Source organism: Limanda limanda, chromosome 21 (assembly GCF_963576545.1).
Source record: "Limanda limanda chromosome 21, fLimLim1.1, whole genome shotgun sequence".
Classification (NCBI taxonomy): Eukaryota; Metazoa; Chordata; class Actinopteri; order Pleuronectiformes; family Pleuronectidae; genus Limanda; species Limanda limanda.
The window spans coordinates 10,875,566-10,894,216 of NC_083656.1; the positions used below are offsets into that span (position 1 = coordinate 10,875,566).

The 18,651-nt window shown below is 42.4% G+C and overlaps 1 protein-coding gene and 1 long non-coding RNA gene across 2 annotated transcripts; one reads left to right on the forward strand and one right to left on the reverse strand.

Annotated features, from left to right (window-relative positions):
• Positions 1-1,834: 1,834 nt before the first annotated feature.
• On the forward strand, positions 1,835-18,492 carry LOC133027493 (CDP-diacylglycerol--glycerol-3-phosphate 3-phosphatidyltransferase, mitochondrial). The gene is made up of 11 exons (XM_061094506.1): positions 1,835-1,950; positions 7,038-7,251; positions 8,287-8,364; positions 10,361-10,460; positions 10,552-10,741; positions 12,225-12,403; positions 13,211-13,410; positions 14,285-14,576; positions 15,211-15,359; positions 15,465-15,595; positions 17,951-18,492. The coding sequence occupies exons 1-10, from the start codon at positions 1,835-1,837 to the stop codon at positions 15,582-15,584; spliced, it is 1,638 nt and encodes a 545-aa protein (XP_060950489.1). The 3' UTR covers positions 15,585-15,595; positions 17,951-18,492.
• Positions 5,987-8,560, reverse strand: LOC133027495 (uncharacterized). The gene is made up of 3 exons (XR_009683278.1): positions 8,144-8,560; positions 6,321-7,590; positions 5,987-6,250 (listed from the first exon to the last, which is right to left on the reverse strand). It is a non-coding gene; the product is annotated as an uncharacterized LOC133027495 (long non-coding RNA).
• Positions 18,493-18,651: the final 159 nt, after the last annotated feature.

Here is an 18,651-nt window from a genome sequence, read left to right on the forward strand (position 1 = left end):
AATTCTGCTGTAATATGCACATTTTTCCCACAAGTATGAATAAAGTCTTGTGATGGAAAATATGTCAGAGATGATTCACATCTAACCTGCTACAAGCTGGCTATTGTTTAGGGTCCCAGGGGCCCTTGTGTCGTTCCAGGAAGCATCTGACTTATTGTTAGAGCTCTTGAGCAACAAACCTGCAGGACTGCTCTACCAGTAAGCCTGACCTGAAATACTCTGTCACATGTCCTGCATTGTGTGTGTGTGTGTGTGTGTGTATATATGTGTGTTTGTGTGTGTGTGTGTGTGTGTCAACCAAATGCACTGCTGGTATATGTAAACAAAGGCCTCTGTCAATGTTATCGTATCATTATTTTATTGTAGGATTATATTAATAATAATAATTATCTACATATAATGATTTATCATGTCACTTCAGTTGTACTGAGGTGTTTAGATAATTTCTGGGTTAAGGTTATATTTATATGATAATACCACTACACTAACGTGTCAGTGCTTTTCAAAACAAGGCTACAAAATGCTTTACATAGTTGAACCAGAACTAAAATATGTCAAGCCTTTATCTGGAGTGAGTCATATAGATCAATCACTACCTATTGTTAAGTATTTAGTATACTGTATACAACTTGTTGTATTTTTATATTCCCTTTTAACGCTTTTCAAATCGTTGAATTAACTGTAGCTCTCGAATGCTGAAGTGCAGTGAAGTGAAAAACACAAGAATCCTGACAAGAAAAAAAGTCATAGAAAATGGAAATACTCGAGGAAAGCACAAGTACACACACAAACTTTGCCACCATGTGTAAAAGGTTAAAAAAACATACCTGTATCAACAAACCACACCAGATAAGAGATACCAGGATTTTTGCTGTTGTTCTCTATATCCAGTGAGAAATGAACAAGTCCACTAAGCAAACATCACCAACAATTATATCAAAACGTTAGTGGCACTTATTAACTTCGCCTCACGCATTTACCAGTCAAGCAACAGTGTTGTTACAGTTTAATAATGAGGATCGACTGGTTCTGGCAGGCTCAGCGTCTTCTAAGAAAAGCAATATCTGATTATACAAGGAAACCACCTGTTGGCTGAAGCGGACACAGACCAAATGCTTTGTTGTGCATGACCTGTGGTGAAAGCTGAAGTCACGCCTTAACTCTGCCATTTGGAAGTGGATTCCAGTAAGTAAAGCGAAAGACAACAGGCAGGGCTGGCGTTCGCTCTGTGTTCTGTGAGCAGCTGCAAGAGATGTGCACACACACAAAATTAAGGTCGGGGGTGAATTTGACTGAAGGGACCAGGTAGTTTTCAGGTTGACCACTAGAGGTCATTTCAAGGAGCTCAAACCACAAACTACAAACCCCAGAACATACACTCTCCGAGACCACCTTTTATACGTTGTTTGTCTGACTCATTTATTTGTTGTCATGGAAAAACGAATGAATAAGTTAAATAAAAGCACTGATAGCCCGTTAAGTGTAAAAGTCCTGCATTAAAAATGTTACTTATAAACAGGAAAATGTTCCAATTACACAAGTTTAATTATTCTATACAGGGTAAAAACTCACTTTTGATATGGATTATTCTCCTGACAGTTTTCTCAATCAATTGATTTATTGGTTTTGTAAATAATTTGAAAAATCCCCTTAATAAATATTCCAGAGCCCAAAGTTGCAACTTCCCAATCCTTTTTTTTGTTTTCTTCAATTTAAAGTGTAAAGGTAAAGCAGCAATTAGCGACTGGAAATATGCAGTGCAAACACTACTCCTCCTGTCTGTGAACTCAGCGCGGTGTCAATAAAGTTCCTTCAAAGAGTCAGCGCTGCAGCAATGGCGGCTCCCATGTCCTGGAGGAGGCTGGTGCACTCCGTGTACTCACCGGCCATCGCCGGGGTTTTCACCCGGATATCGGACCGGCTCTTCCGTGCCCGGGACAGACGAGGAGGGTAAGAGACGCGGCTCGTCCCCGGGGACACAGACACGAGAGTCACACCCGGGTTTTTCATCTCTTTTAATGCTCCTCACCCTGCAGAGCTACATATGCTAATGCGTCCTTTATCGGACACAGTCGTGTTATGACCCAGAATCGGTTCATTACATTTATCCGCATAATGGTGGCGTGTCTGCGTGGAACTAATGCGTTATAACCACAATTTGAAAGCTCGTTATTGACAGATTAATAGAGAAGCACCTCTTGAGTCAGCTGAGCAAACAGCAACTCACCTTCAGGGTAAATAACTCAGAGGTTGTACATGATGTTCCAGTTGTTATGTAACAGTGGATGACATGTTTGCCAAAGGAAACCTGACACACGGACGACTCCAGTGATATAATACTTTAGTATAATACTCATAGTTTGAGTTGACACGTTATTCTGAAGAGGAGGATGCTGGGAAAGGTGATTAACCCCGGAGTCCATGGAACAGGAACTGGTTTGGCATAATTCACAGTGCACACCCAGTTTGGCAGGAGAAAGTGTTAACATTAATGTTCCCTCTTTACTGTTTCCCCCCCCCCTAACTTTACTTTATTTGTAATAAACATAAAAATGTCCACATGGTGCACAACAGGACAGAATAGATAACCCACATTTGCTCCCAGCCGCAAAAAACACATAAACTAATTGAAGAAGAGCGAGAGATGGGAAAGGTCATCGCCGTCATTTTCTTTCTGGCAACATCAACAGTAAAATTCCCCATTTAACCTCCAGTTGTTCAAGGTAAGAGACGAAGAATTCAAAGAAAAAGTTCAGAAGTTCAAAAGTACAGAAATATCTCGATCACTCGTCTCCAAAAATAAAAAAATTTCAACAAAATAAATGACTCTTTGTCATCAACTCATCTTTCTTTCTCGTGGTTCTGTAAATTGCACCAATCAATTATGTTATTTATGCAGATTTAAAAAATGCATTTTTTATCCTATAAGACTGTAGACGTGACCTAAAACTTCTACCGATTGAAAAATTATTCACGATCGCATAGTAGGATAAAGATACCATGATGATGTAATCATGAAATTACATGAAATTAAAAAGTTAATATTTCCTGTTTGGAGTAAATATAAATACTTTTCATTGATCACGTCTCCTGAAGATCACTCATACTGTGGTGTAGTAAAATGTATGGCCAAAAGTATGAGGACAATCCTTTCTTTTATGGACTTTTGCAGCATATACGTGCTAACTAACGTTCAACACTCACATATATTTTTAGCATTACAGTAAGAATTATAGTTGTCTACACGTTATAAACTATAAAAGTGAAAGAAAATAAACACAGCTTTTCAACTTTGTCAAATCCGTCTACATCCCCTGAGAGGAATGAAGATCTAAATCCTTTAAGGATAAAGTGTGATTCCCAGTCAGGGATTTCTGAATTGTGAGGAATTATGAGGAAGACAGACGCAGACGCATTTTCTGCATCACATGCTTAAAATCAGGAGGGATGTGCCGCAGACGCATACCAAAGCAAACAGCTCCTCTATTCATTGAAATTACCAGCTAAATCCTCAGTTTATCAACTTAACCTATAACCTCACTACATCTAAGGAAGTTAACTCCACCTCAGTCCCAGTCATCAAAACGCTCGTCTTGTAATGATGTGCAACACTGCTGAAATTAAAGGTTTTATTCAAATGGCATCAACAGAGACCGTAATGCAGTGTGTTGATGACATTTGTGATACTTCAGGATTAACAGATCTTCTTTGTTTCTGTTTGAGAGAAGCATTTAGGTTATTTCAGTGTAGCCTGAGGGGATTTTACGTTGCTCATCTCATCCCTGTAATTAGAAGAGAAGTGCAGTTTCACGTTTGGTGGGATTTGGTCATGTGAATAGCTCAGTGGGGGTGGGGAAGCGTGCTTTCAGTCTGCAGACTGAGTTGAACATATCAAAATTGAAATTGTCTTTTTTTGATATTTACATTTCACCAATTCAAACTGACAAACACATTCACGGGTGTGGCAGGAGCTGATCTTCATTATGTCAACAATATTCATAGAATAACTTCCTGTTTAGCAGTTTAACGTCAAAGTAATAGCACGTTTGTTTTGTTGACGCAGTCGTTTTTGACTGAACTGCATTATGGACCTTTTATTTTGAAAAGTTGTGAACTTGGGTCCAAACATTGTGTTGATGCATAACAGACGACATGCAATGTATTAAAAAAAATATCATTCAATCTTGCAAATAATTAACACATTTTGACAGTAATAAAGTAAATTCAGGAAGGATGAACAACACAAAGTTTTCTAACTTTGCTCTGCCCCATAGACTGTTCATAAAAAGCACACAACGTCCAGCACACACACAATAAAATAGATAATTGTAGAACTGTCTTAACGACAACTGTAAAAAATAAATAATTAATCAGGGATTGTCCAGTTGGGGTTTCTGTGTACTGAGCGTCACTGAACTTTGAATAAACAGGTCAACAGCTACTGCACAAAGGTTACTTCAACATTTTCAGAAAGATGAAACGACAACATAACCACAGGCCAAACAAACAGCCCATTCCAAACTGGCAGGTTGAGAACACACACTCATCTAGCTGTGCCAAAGGCTGTTCCTTATCTGCGGTCACACCCCTATATCTTTAACCACTTCTAAAAAATTGTAAAGGCGTGGAGTTCAGTTAAGGACCATTGCATTACATAAGCTTGGTGTACTACAGACCTTATCTCACCTCCATGTATGTTTGTCATTTACACTGTTGTAAAAGAGATCTTAGCTTAAGCTCTAGGAACGGGAGGATGTTCTCTTTGATGCTGCAGTTGTTTTATGGCTGAGTGACTAAAGTATGTGTTTACGATTTGAATCACAAATGACAGGGAAATCCCCTCTCGTGTGTTTGCTGCAGAACATCTAGCTCAGCACAGTGGCTTTGGAGCGAAGCCCTGCTCTGTGTTTTTCTGTTTTCATGCGACTTTTATTTCCTCCAGCTCGTTGTAAGTGGCCTTTGTGGTTCAAATCTGAACCCAAACATAAACCCGGTTGTGTGTTTGTGTGTTCCTGAAGTTTGGTCATAATGAATAGAAAGGCGGGCGAGCGGAGTGACTCCTGACAATCAGCTTGTGATCTCCGAGGTTGACACTGCTCCGCCCTGTCTTTATTTAATGTGGCTGCATTGTCAGACCCAATTATGTGATTTTATGTCGGAGACAAAAAGGAGAGGGATGACTGTGGTGTCGGGGTGAAATGTAGGACACTGACAAAAGACAAACCAGACACACAGTTCGTTCTTCAATCTGTGTCTCTTACGGTTAAACACAATGAGGTCAACGTAGAATTGACTTTGTAGGCAGGGCGTAGTCTCGTACCTTCCACTGCGCACAAAGAAACTACTCTGATGTCTTGTACGTGACTAATTCTTACCAGACAATCACGTAAAACACGAGCTCCTTCAACCTCAATCATTTATATCATCGCACACATCATCTGCTCTGACGTCTTCTCTCTTTTATTCAACATGTACTATCTTCCAACAAGTTTCGCTCAGTTCACAGGGGGATCAAAAGCCCACCTCCAGCTAGCGTCTGATGATGTAATTGCAGAACAACACATATAAATGCTCGCAGTGGCAGGTTACATGTGTAGTCTCTGTGTTGATCCTATACCCAGATGTATAAAGCAGCCTTTAGTCCACTGACGGAAATTTACAACCGTTTCCATGATCATCAACTGAAAAACTTTGGACCTTCCAACAAAGTGAGCAATTAATCGTTAGTTTCCATGCACTTAAAATCGCTTTATTAAACTTGCATTGACCTGCCTTTACTGTAAGTAAAGCAAGCTAAGACTCCGCTGTAATGACTGAGGTGTTTATTACGCAGCAGCTGTAGGAGCGATTTTCATAATTACTTATTTCATTATTGCTTTATCCATCAATTCTTCTTCTTGACTTAATTGTATGAATTCTTCAAAAATGTGTCCAAGCTGTTGAAAGTGTTGCTATATAGATATGGTTTTGCTGTAGGTGTCTTTATTATTATATTTTATTTAGTCCATCCCATTCATATTCATCCTGGTAGGTTAAACAACAAAATACACCATTTCAGTATAAGACAATATAAATCATGATACTGTTGGACCAATGTGTCTCTGAAACAGTAAAACTTGACATTATAACCTCCGTGAAGGGAGGACTTATCCTATTGCACCACGCTGGTTTTAGCTCGGTGGACCAGTTGAACTACCTATATCGTGCTGGTGTATTCCTGTTGCTGTTGACACCCCGAGGCCTCAGGGACCTGCAGGACAAACAATACCTGTGAGAACTATTGTGTGGTGTTGTGATACAGCTCACACGCTTTGTCTCACCTGGTCTTCCCCGACAAGGAGACACGTCCATAGTGATTGGTTGTTTTCCACACTGTCACCTGGGTTTCCATGGAGACTTTCAAAGAGAAGAAATAAAGTCAGAAATAGAACAACACGCTTGTTTTTTACTGTTTGATCAAACACATTTACTAGAAGGAAAACTGACTTAAGAAGAAGTATTTAAAAGGGTGAGGACAGAAGTGAGGATGAAAAATTAAAATTGCACCAAATTTCGCAGTGATCCATCCAATAACTGTTTCTACTAATGTCAGCTTCATGATGGCACTACTTCAAATGTCAGGGGAGCAGAGTCGGTGGGATTCTTGTTCTTGTAATTCTCTTCTGTCCTAAGTGGAGGACAGACCAACATTACTATCCTTGAGCTCTTATGCTGAGCCCCAGCAGCCCTCTTAATTTTGAATCTGCCCCAACTGCACACACTCATTAATATCAGTCCACTTAAACATGATTATTCCCATCAAGATCCATGAATTATTCCCAAAGTAATCAAGGGAAATGTTGAAAAATGTCCAATCTTGCAATGTTGAAGTAGTGAAAAACCTTCCTGGGTCTGTCCCCTGATGCGAATATGCCCAAATTTTTAACGGGTTCTCTCTGGACACATCCTTCCACTGAGTTTTGCATAATCTCTTATCATCCTTACAAACAAACAGACAAACTAACAACTCTATCTCTTCATTTCCATGTTTCCTCCAGCTCCTCCGTGCTGCTGCTCGCTCCCCTGCTGGCCGAAGCCGACCCGGCCCCGTACCACGTCACAAGGCCCACAGGGTTAGCCGGAGCTCAGGGCAGCGCAGACGGCCTCTGCGGCCACTTCAAATGGATGGCAGAGCACGTTCCCGCCTTCAGGGTGCCGGGAACCCGCATCCACATTCTCAGGTCACCCGACCAGTTCTACCAGACCATGAAGGTCAGTGTCACTGTCATAACAGCACGGCTCGTTTCTGGGGTAAAGGAATGATTTAAAAAACAAAATAAATAAAGACGGAGCCAGAGTTCGTTCCCTCCCCCATTTATTTTCTTATGAGATACGTCCGTTTCCATTAATGGGCAGGGAAGAGTCAAGAGTTTCTTACAAAACAACAACAACCATGGCGGTGGAGGTAGTGATAATAGAGGCCTGTAGTTTCTTACCAAACCTCAAAGTGTCTCCTCAAGCCGTCGTTGAAATTCCGTGCTCCTGTCTAATGGTCGTCTCACCCCCCATGATTTCCTGTGGTACTGCTTTGTTTCGTCCGTATCCGTAAGCCTACAGAAGTCGTGCATCAATACTGACAAATAAACGCAGTATAATACATAGAGGATAAGGACGACTTTCAGAAAAAATGTTTGATTCGATGTTCTTCTTGATCTCTGAAGATGATTCGGTTTAAAAAAAATACTGCACACAGTTTAATACCAATTTATGTTCAAGTGATCATAAAGGGAGTTACATGGGCGTGTGCATGGGTGTGCTTCACAGAGACACCACATTTGTGTCATCAAATTGTTCCCGTAATAATGAAGACAATGCCAAGGTTACATGGCATTGTGTTGCTTTATTTATAGATCACTTGATGTGCAAACACACACACTTTCCTTTTCGTTACTAAATTTCACCATGCTGATTGATGGTAGTAAATTAGGCTGACACTTGCCAGTGCAGTCGGCCAAAACCTTTGTTTTGCCTGAAGCAAAATGAAGAGGAAGTAATGCGGTTACTTCATTTACCAGTTGAGGTGGTAACTCGGTACTAAAGGTCACATGAGTCATAGTAAGACAACTACAAATTCTATAAAAAGTTAAATAACATTTTCACTCACAGAAAATGAGCCGATCATGTGTCCTCCTTTTTCATAGTATCAGACCTCTGTGACCAGATTCCTGACGCCCGCATGTCCTCGCACCGTCCTTACATTCTCTGTCATGATTCTTTGTTGTGTTTCCTTCTTCCCTCTCGCCACAGGCACGAATCAAGACCGCGAGGAGGCGAGTGGTGATGGCCTCCTTGTATCTGGGAACAGGTCAGCTGGAGCAGGAGCTGGTGAGAAAAAAAGACGTTTTGGGTTCCTGCAGAATTTACCTGCTTTAGTTTTTTTGGGCAGGTGGAAACAATGCTGCTGAAACGCAGACACGTGCCAAGTAACTGGTCAGAGATGCCAGACAATGTGAGTCAGAGTCGTGTTCCAAGAAAACCGCAGTGTGGTTTGTTCAGAATGAAATGTACTCCGGGCCAGTTACAAGGAAAGACCTCAAAATGCAAGGGTTTATGGGAATAAGGAGACCAGTGTTGGCATACGATAGCCTGCTGTTCTTCATGCTTGGAAAGCCTAGCATAACAACGTTAACCCAGAACAAACCGCCGTCTGGACCGATGCTCATATTCAGCTGTTTTTCACCTCCTTTCTTTTTTTCCCTGGTTGGCCGAGCGGCAGCAGCAGCGGAGGGGGGGAATTACAGAAAAAGGCAGAGACAAGTCAAACATGCTTAATTACACCTAAAAGCATTTGGATCTGCTGTGACAGCTGCCAACCACTAAGATGACGGATTACTAGACATGTGAGTTCGAAAGGTGCAGCCAGTCTAGGTGACTCGTTCTTTTCTGGCCCGGGGGTTTCGCTCGTAATCGGACACAATAACCCCGGCTCTGTTCAGTAGAAGAATGTGAGCGTGGTGTGTGGTTTGGAGCGAAGAATGCATATAGCGGGTAATATTTCACCGTGAAGCCCGAGTCCCAGGCGCAGCACGAAGGAGACCTGCCTGATACTGACAGTCACACCTGTCAAGTGTATTTGCTTTAGTGCAGGTGCGGGCGATGAGAATAATGTGAAAATGTAATCTAGTGTTTTTCTTGAGCACGCCATTTGCAATGAACGTGCACAAGTATGTGATGCACACTCCAGCCAATAATCACGGGATTCCATCGGTCCGAAAGGTGGCGGTATTGTGCCAAAATATTATTCTAATGTGGCAACAAAAGGAAGGAAAGACGAGAAGTGCAAACTCGTAAACAAGTCGTGAAGATGGAAGATGTGTCTCCTCTTCATCCTTCTGTACAAAAGTTGAAGCCAAAATGTCTGGGACACAGGCGCCATCATCTTGTGCTATTCACCTTATTTGGATCCAGAGTCTGCACAGTCATGATCGTGGTGTGAAGCCGTGCTATCGTGGTTCCCGCTGATACACATGCTCGACCAACCCTGGTTTTTATAGCATCAAATTACTAATTAAAACCAAATATATGAGAAACTTGAAAACTTGAACAAACATCAGTGTGTTAGGAGTAAACTAAAATGACCGGAAAAGTCTTTGAGACAAATTTGACACTTCAGTCCATACAGTACAAGTTCAGTCCATCCGCTTACTTGGAGGAGGCAGGGCTTATGGTCATTACCGGAGCCAGCCACTAGGGGGCCATTAGGACAATTTGGCTTTACTTTTTGGAAGCTGTCATGTTCAGTCTATGGCAGAAGCAACTGATGTTTGGCCCTGGCAGATTTATTTTGGTTCTGGCTCTGGGTGAGGGTCAAGGTCAAAGGGGTTTATTTAGTAGCTGTTGCAGCTTTTAATTGTATTAATCATATTCAACTCCACCCAAAAACAAACAAACACTGTTGTCATCCTTGTTGAAACTACTTTTAGTTGTAGAAGCTAAGAGATTTTGGTTTCTGGTGTAAGTCGGACACATTTCTCCATCACGCGCACCTTCCTTCATGTTGGATGTAAAGTAAGTTTTCATTTTTATGCTCTGATTTGCAGAGCTTGAGTTTCAGCTAGAAAACCGAACACGAACAGTTGCGTCATGACTCGATGCTGTTTTTCATGTGAGCTCCCCTGAATGTATAAAGATCTTTGGGGCTGCAGGATTCAGATAAGTGATCTGATGGAGCTCTTTGGAATTCTTTTTTTTTTTGTGTTGAATGTCTTTGATTTACCAGCAAAGTTGAATTTTGACCTTTTTTTCAACTTTGCATCATGGGAGTAAATCCATGCAGCACTTGTTTAATCATGTTTTAATGCTTGTTCCTGTTTTTAATCAGGTGGACTGTATGGAGGAAGCTCTCAAGCGCTCACAGGACCAAAGTCACTCCCCTGACCTGAAGGTGTCCATTCTGCTGGACTACACCCGCGGCTCACGAGGTCCGTCTGCGCTCCCCCATCGAGGGTCTTTTTCACCACCGAGCGTTCGCCGCACTCACCGTCCTGATTGTGTCTCTTCTCTAACACGCAGGGCAGATCAACTCCAGGACCATGCTGCTGCCCCTGCTGCAGCGCTTCACCTCTCAGATGCGCGTCTCCCTGTACCACACGCCGGACCTGAGGGGGCTGCTGCGGATGCTCGTGCCCCAGCGCTTCAACGAGACCATCGGCGTCCAGCACATCAAAGTCTACCTGTTCGACGACAGCGTCATCATCAGCGGGTACGTTGGCTTCCTGGAGGAGGAGAGTTCAACTGTGTCGAGTTCACCTCCGCCTCCTCACCTGCTTTCACGCGTGCTTAATCCTGCTCTGCTCCATTTAACATTTACGCAATCAAAGCAAAGGTGTTACCCGCCGTCGTTTCTGGGAAGTGTCCTCCGCTCACATTTCAACATACCGAGAAAGTGTAGAGCAGTTGGTGTGATTCGTGGTTTCCACTCCATTTCACTTCAGGACACAAATTGGCACACACTGTTCCCAAAGACCAGTCCACCTAAACAATGTAACACATGTATCAGACAATAGACAGAATATCAAATATCACCTTTAAAGCATTACTTGAATTCCACTTGAGGGTGTAACTTGTCCAACAGTCCAAGAAACAAATGTTCTCTTGGTGTCTTGACAGATTATTGGGTTCACAACCTGTTTCTGTTGTCCAAACATGCTTTGGCTTAATTTTTACTTGTCAGGAGATCATGTTCTCTGTGGCAGGAACAATCGAGCCTTCAGACACTTCAGTCCACATGGAATGAGGAAACACTCACTAGCCTGCAGACAAATAATAGTGCAGCTTCCTTGTACGAGCTGGAAGTTTGAAAAAAGAAAGTTCATTATTGTTGTGTATTTATGCTTAGTTGATCTGAAAAGATGAGATATGATGTTAGTTTAAACAGCGGGACACTTTCAGACATTGTCTCCAGGAAGACATTTCCAGTTGTAGTTCCACAATCTGTCACCTGGCTCCTCTGCTCTTCCACAAAAATAATCTAAATAAATAAATAATCGCACATCTTCAGTTTACACACAACAAGAGGTGTTAAAGGGGACATATTATGAAAATTCCACTTTTGTAGTGCTTCTAAACGTTAATTTGGGTATCTGGCGTGTCTACCGTCCCAAAAACTCTTGAAAAAAACAACTCCCGTGATTTGTTGTGGTTCCTCTGTCAGAAACTATAAGCTAGAGTGAGTCGAATGGGAAAACACCAGATTGTGACCTCACAGTCTGTCTGCATGGCATAGCCCCCCTGTGAGAGGGGGGGCGGAGCAATCTGAGGAGGGCTGTTTTAGACAGGGTAAAAAGGCTGCTGTTTTAAATGATCCTTGTGGTATTTTGACCAAAAAATGTAACAGACATTTCATTAAGACCCCAAGGAACCATATCAACTGTGGTGAAATGGGCATAATATGTCCCCTTTAACACAACATCTGCACGTTGGGCAGCTGTTTGTCAACAGAGATCCAAGGTGAAACTTACAAATGGGTCCATGTTTGCAGGACTGAAGGGACAAATATCCTCACGCTGAACCTTATTTTGTCCTTTTGCATCCATGAGACATTTATTGATTTTTTTTTTCTCTTCCAGCTGGAGTTCAGAGTTGCACCAGACTTCAGATAAACCTGGTTTTAGAAAGTAAATGCTCCTATGACAACTTTACGCTCCCTGGTTTCTTAACATCCGTCCCCCTCCCTCATCTTTCAGGGCCAACCTGAGCGACTCGTACTTCACCAACAGACAGGACCGCTACGTGCTGCTGGAGAACTGCAGGGAGGTCGCCGACTTCTTCTCCGACCTGGTGGAGGCTGTGGGGGATGTTTCCCTGCAGCTGCAGCCCGACGACTCGGTCAACATGGTAGAGGGCATGGTGCATCCGTACAAAGGTAGGCAACCGAACGTGTGTCTGTGTGTGTGTGTCCCGCAGACGAATGTTTACCCCCCCAACATGTTTTGACACCTCATGTTCAGTTCGGGTGGCGGGGTTCCGATTTTTAGCCAGAGGAGACGAAGGATTTGGCTAATGGAACTTGAAAGCTTAGACAGGCGAATAACTGATGGTTGGAGTGTGTGTGTGTGTGCGTTTGTGTGCGTTTGTGTGCGTTTGTGTGTGTGTGTGTGTGCAGTTAGATAGCTGAAGAGAGCTCTTGCGGTTGGCTAGCCATGCAGCCGGATGTGAAATTGTCAGGCTTTTCTCTGTAGACACACACAAACACACACTCACTCCCGTACAGTGTGTCCGTAACTTGAGCGCCGACTGCCAGGATGTTAGTTTGAGGGATGAATGACATCATGTCTGCAGGACTGCACCGCCGTGGTAACGAACACCAGGAATAGAGTTGTGATGTCAGTGTGTTGCTGGAAGACGATACGTAGTGGGAACTGCAACACACACAATCACACAAAAACACACACAATACACAAACACACAAGTAAAATTAATGAGATGTAATTTGTAAGGACAGAAATATAACAAGTAAGTGGCAAATTTGAAACCGTCTAATGGTTTCTGCGTCCGCTCGTAAGAACATGCACATGTCACTGTACATACTTCGGTTGTGCACACACACACTTACCCATAACCCAGAGTGTGCTGTGACCCAGTGGACAGTTTGACCGTCCTCCACTACTCCCACTTATCTCTGTCAGTGTGTAAACTCGTTTTGTACCTTTTGTATCCCCGCGGCAACCAGGCAACAGACAGGACTTCTCAGCAGCGGCGAGGGAACGCATCATGGAGGTCATGAACACGGCCCACACCAGGCAGCGGGTCCTGAACCGGTGGGAGGAGTCTGAGGACGAGGGGATGAGCGACGGGGAGGAGGACACGTGGGTGTTCCCTCTGGTGCAGATGAGACCCCTGGGCATCCAGGTGGACGAGCAGGTCACACAGGTGAGGCCCCCACCGCACCCCAGGCCTCTTCTGATTGGCCGAGTCATGAACACACCCTTTTTCTGCTCAACGCTGATAAAGCTTTACTGAAGTTGACCTTTCACCTTGTATTTCTTAACAAGTCGTAAATATCACATTTTGAACATGTGACTAACAAACGACATTGAGACTGATAAACGGTGGATGATTATTCTATTCGAGGTTAATTGGTCACGTATCCTGGGAATAAACACAATAACATCTGGTGCAGGACTGTACCTGTGTACTGTAACTCAGAGTGTTTAACATTTTACATTTCAGAAAAGGACATTTGGAGATTTGAAGTTTTCTTTATTCACTCACAGGTTTTTGAGGCCGACCACTGAGTTGAAAGGGAACATGAATAATTTTGTAATAAAGCTCATACAGAGAAAAATTAAATGCATGATATGATTCTCAACTTCATTTGCAAGTTTTTAAAATCTGAATTACTTTTGTTCCAGTGATAAACTTTGATAATTTGCAATAGTTACATATCAGTTTGAGTAAAAAAATGGCAACAAGGACAGTGACCTTGAACCATAATTTCAGCCCACACTCCAGAAATCCATAATTCTAAATACATCACACAGTAACAGTAAATTCAAACATGAGGAAAGGAAGTAAAATGTCCTGATGTGTTAAACATAAACGTATTTAATCATCAAGTCATCCTGATAATAAATATTAGGCCATATTGTCCAACTCCTTAATGACCTTGTGAGTTCAGCAGTAATTAAAAATTAACAGCCATGTTTCTGCAGAGGTCGATTTCATATCGGTTCTATTTTTCACAATGTCAGGAACTAGAAACACGCCTTTAACTTCCACTTCCTGTCTCACTCTGAACCTCCAGCGCTTGCTGACAGACGCGGGGCCCGACTCCACCGTGTTCCTGACGTCCGGCTACTTCAACCTGACGCGGGCCTACATGCGGCTGGTGCTCGGAGCCGGGACCAACTACCGCATCCTCACCGCCTCCCCCGAGGTCAACGGCTTCTTCGGGGCGAAGGGCGTCGCCGGAGCGATCCCCGCCGCGTACGTCCACATCGCCAGGCAGTTTTACAGCCAGGTGTGCCAGCTGGGCCAACAGGAGAGGGTTCACCTGCACGAGTACCACAGGCCGCTGTGGACGTTCCACGCCAAAGGTGAAACCACGGGGCAGATACTATACCTGCTGGCATCTTCACTCAGACTATGATCCTCTGATGATTGCTTTTTAATTAATGGTTTAATGACTTCCATTATAGTGTCACAAGAGCCCAAAGGGACGTCCTCTAATTGCTTATCAGCAGTTTAAAACCAAAAGATTATTCAATTTATAATAATTACAACAAAAATGGATTTCTTTTAAAAAGGGGAAAAATCTGTTTGGCCTCTTATTTTCCAAATGCAAGTGAAAAGAACTTTATCCTCTTTTACAGATTACTTTTATATTATAGATTTTCTATGGTTAATTTTTATATAACTTTGGATTATTCATCCCTTTGATGCCTCTTTAGAAATATGAGGGTGCATTTTTGACTCTAGCTACGCTACTCTCACTGCTGCTCTCCCTGCTGTTCTTCTTGTGGTCACGGTGGAATGTAGCGTGAGAGACGGCGGCTCGTACAGTCATCCTGTCGTAGCCTCAGGACGAGGATGTACACTCTCTCATACTCTGGGCTTTTGGATCGACGCAGGGGATTTCTGCATGTGCTTCCTTTTAGTTGTGGTTAGGGCCCCGACAGGAATCCCTGCTCGCTGAAGAATTAACATCACTGTGCTTTTCCTCTCCTGCAGGTCTGTGGTATTACCTCCAGGGGCAGAACCGGCCTTGCCTCACTCTAATTGGCTCGCCCAATTTCGGTTACCGCTCGGTTCACCGTGACCTGGAGGCCCAAATCGCCATAGTTACAGAGAATGAGGAGCTGCAGAGCCAGCTGCAGGAGGTTGGACGTTTTTTTTGGTCTCTAACCACAGCGAGAAACGATGCTGACGAATGAGTGAGTAATTCTTCCCCGAGCTCACACCTGTGTTGTGTTTGAACCTCTCAGGAGCAGGAGACGTTGTACCAGCGCTCCAGCGAAGTGTCCAGCTCCACGTTCGAGCGGCCGGACCGCCACGTCCAGCTGTGGGTGAAGCTCGTCACTCCCCTCATCAAGAACTTCTTCTGAGACGCCGTCAGGTACAAACAAACACAGACACGTACACACTTACATATTTAAATCATTACTGGGAGTTTATATTGTGTCCGAATATTGTGAAAACATTTCTATGGTTGTTGAAAAAGGCTTTTTATTAAACAACCTATCAACCTAATTTCCCAGATGAGGACATATAAAAATTTTAAACTATATAAATATGGAGTTTCTTCAACCAATAGAAATAATTAAATAAAGCATAAATCAAAGATGAAATAAATCAGAGTTCATATTTTAAAGGATGCCAATTTCTGCTTTGTTTCTTTTGTTTTTATTCAGATTCTATGTGGGATTTTTTGCCTTGTTGACAAAATAGAGCCTTGAAAACACACACACACAGACAGACACACACACGCAGTAAAACAGGCTGTGGCTTCTTAGAAATGTCTGCAGTCATTGTGGCGAGTCCCAAATCACAGGTCCCGTCCTCGTCTTCCCAGCAGCCCAGGAATCACAGAAGTGAGAGCTGGGACATCGTGCCGGCTGATTCACTCCTGTCAAGAAGTGAGTCAGCACGTTGTCATGGCGATGATCTGTCAGTGTGGTCTGCGCTACCCCGAGTCCTGTCAGGACTTGGCGCGGTGGAGTCAGAGGCTTCACCGGCGCTGAAGCAGAGTCAAGAGGCAAAGTTTTTGTTTAAGGTGGAGATTATAAAAAATTTAAATAAGTTAAAGCGCTGTTCAATCTGAGAGGAAGATAAATAGATTTAAAAAAAAGTCAAATTGTTGCCAGAGGGGAAACCGTCTAGATCTCAGCTGCAGATTGAGGGAAAGCCACTCGGCAGTCGTTTTTTTTCTTCTCCAGTTTCTGAGAAGAGGAAGTGTCGCAGGCTGGATAATGACGGTAAGTGGGTGGTGTCTTATCACTACCTGGACAGAGTCGAGAAAAAAAAAAGCGAGTTATCTGTTACCAGAAGGAAGCAGCCATAAATAGATCAACTGTCAAGGGCCTGAGCATAATTCACAAATATGCACAGAACAAAGGAGGATGTTCTCGGTGATCCCCTGCTCAAAGTCACGTTGACTTTTAAAAGTATTTAATTAACAAAGATACAACTTGGGGCGACCTGGAGTTACAAACCTTTACCGATCCACTGACTGATAGAAAACATCTTGTGATTTGAAAGTCTAGCTTTCCTTTTCTTTTTGAAGGGTTATTTGATTTGTGGAGGTTGTTTAGTTTTTATTCAGCAGCTTTCTCCCCTGTTGGAACTTGGCGGTAAAGACAGTTCTGAGGAGAAACCTTGTTTGACCCTGGAGCCATTTAAGGACAAAGCTGGCTTTTTTATACAATTTCCGTATTTTCAACAAATACTGTGAAAAGACGATTAATCAATGGATTCTGATAATTATTGTTGTAGACAGATCTTGAATGATCCGTTTCCTCTGTGCCTCAAAGCTTTCACTAATTAAACTGACTCTTATTAATGGGGTTTATTGAAAATAGGAAAAACACATAACAAACCATTACACACAAAAGAGTAAATGAACACAAAATACATAAAATACAACTATATATTAGTTTTCTACTTTTTCTGACATTGATGGAAAATCACCACTGGGAGTTTTTTGTTTGTCGAGCCGCTCTTTCACTCTCACTCATTGTTTCAGTCCGTTGGGAACTATGATGCCTGATCTGTGTGTTTTATCGCTTATCTCTTTGTTTTCCTGACAAGAGGGAAAAAAACTCAACAACAGCTTTGCCGGTTAAAGGGATAAAAGGTCGTCTATTGTTAGAAGCTGGTGACAACAGGCTGGAGCGCCTCCAGACTGAAGGGTTCACACACAGCTCACGTCCCAGCAGAGACATCAGTCCTGGTTCAACAGGCTTGTGCGTTTGCGATGGAGCTCACTGCCCTCTAGTGGCCAAACTCCAGTTTCAGACATTGAACCAGGGCCAATGTGTCCCTCTAAGTTAGTGGTTTACGTTTGAGTTAAATATTAATATACAACAGGCTGTAAACTGAGTTTCTTCATTAAACTTAACAATACAAAAGACATGACTTTGGGTTCTGGGAAACTGTGATTAGATCAGATAACATTTCACCTTATGGTCAGAATCTCTTCTGAAATTTGTCTTCATCCTGTGGTTTGTCCATTGCCTCACATGAAAACAAACAAGACACAACAGAACAAACAAGATTTCTACGAACATTAGACACAGATAACATGGAACCTGTTTTTAATGATAAAACATTAACACATTTTTTCAAGACATTCATCTAACATGTACTTTTAATCTTTTTATGAAGGAAGATTTTACATTCCTACTAATAAACAAATGTTTAGCCTGTCTATAAACAATACTGTTAATACATCTTTCTTTGCTTGTGTTTTCAGGAGAGAGACTGTTTTGTATTATCTCCGTTGGAGGTTGGTCCACTCCGGGAGTCGCCCTCTTCGGCTTCACCTCGACCCTTGTCAGTGACTCACACGTGCACTCACACTCACAGGAGAAGAGAGAAGTGGAGAATCCTGTTTTTTTCATTTAAGTTCCAGTTCCTGCATATCGATAACTCCGTTAAATATTTACTAATCTTTCTGTGGATTTCTGGTTGCGTATGACTGACTACAAACATTTCAAAAAGAAAAACTACTTTTATATTACATGTACATACTTCTCCCCCTGCACGCACAGCCATACAGGTTTACGTTGCATGTGTAAGAAAGCAGTAGAGGCCGGGATCAGTGAGTGTCCCCCGATGTAATTGAGGTGAACAGACGGGTGTGGTGAAGAATTACGATTCCTCAAGGAGCCTTAATGACAGTTTTTAAGAGATCGGAGTGTGTTTACAGCTCTGCCCACAGCAGTAATCAGAGTTTAACTGTACAGTGTCTGTGTGTTATCTTTGTAAATTAAAGGATGAAGAGTTTTTCAATCACTCTGAAAGTTTGTGTATTTAATTTTGTGCAAAGGATTATTATTTTTTTTTTTACCTTCAATTGTTTATTTTGGGGTAAAAGAGAAGAAAAAAGGGTTTGAGATTATTTTGATTGGGTAGAAATAAACACCCATCAGATTCAATATTTTGGCTAAACTT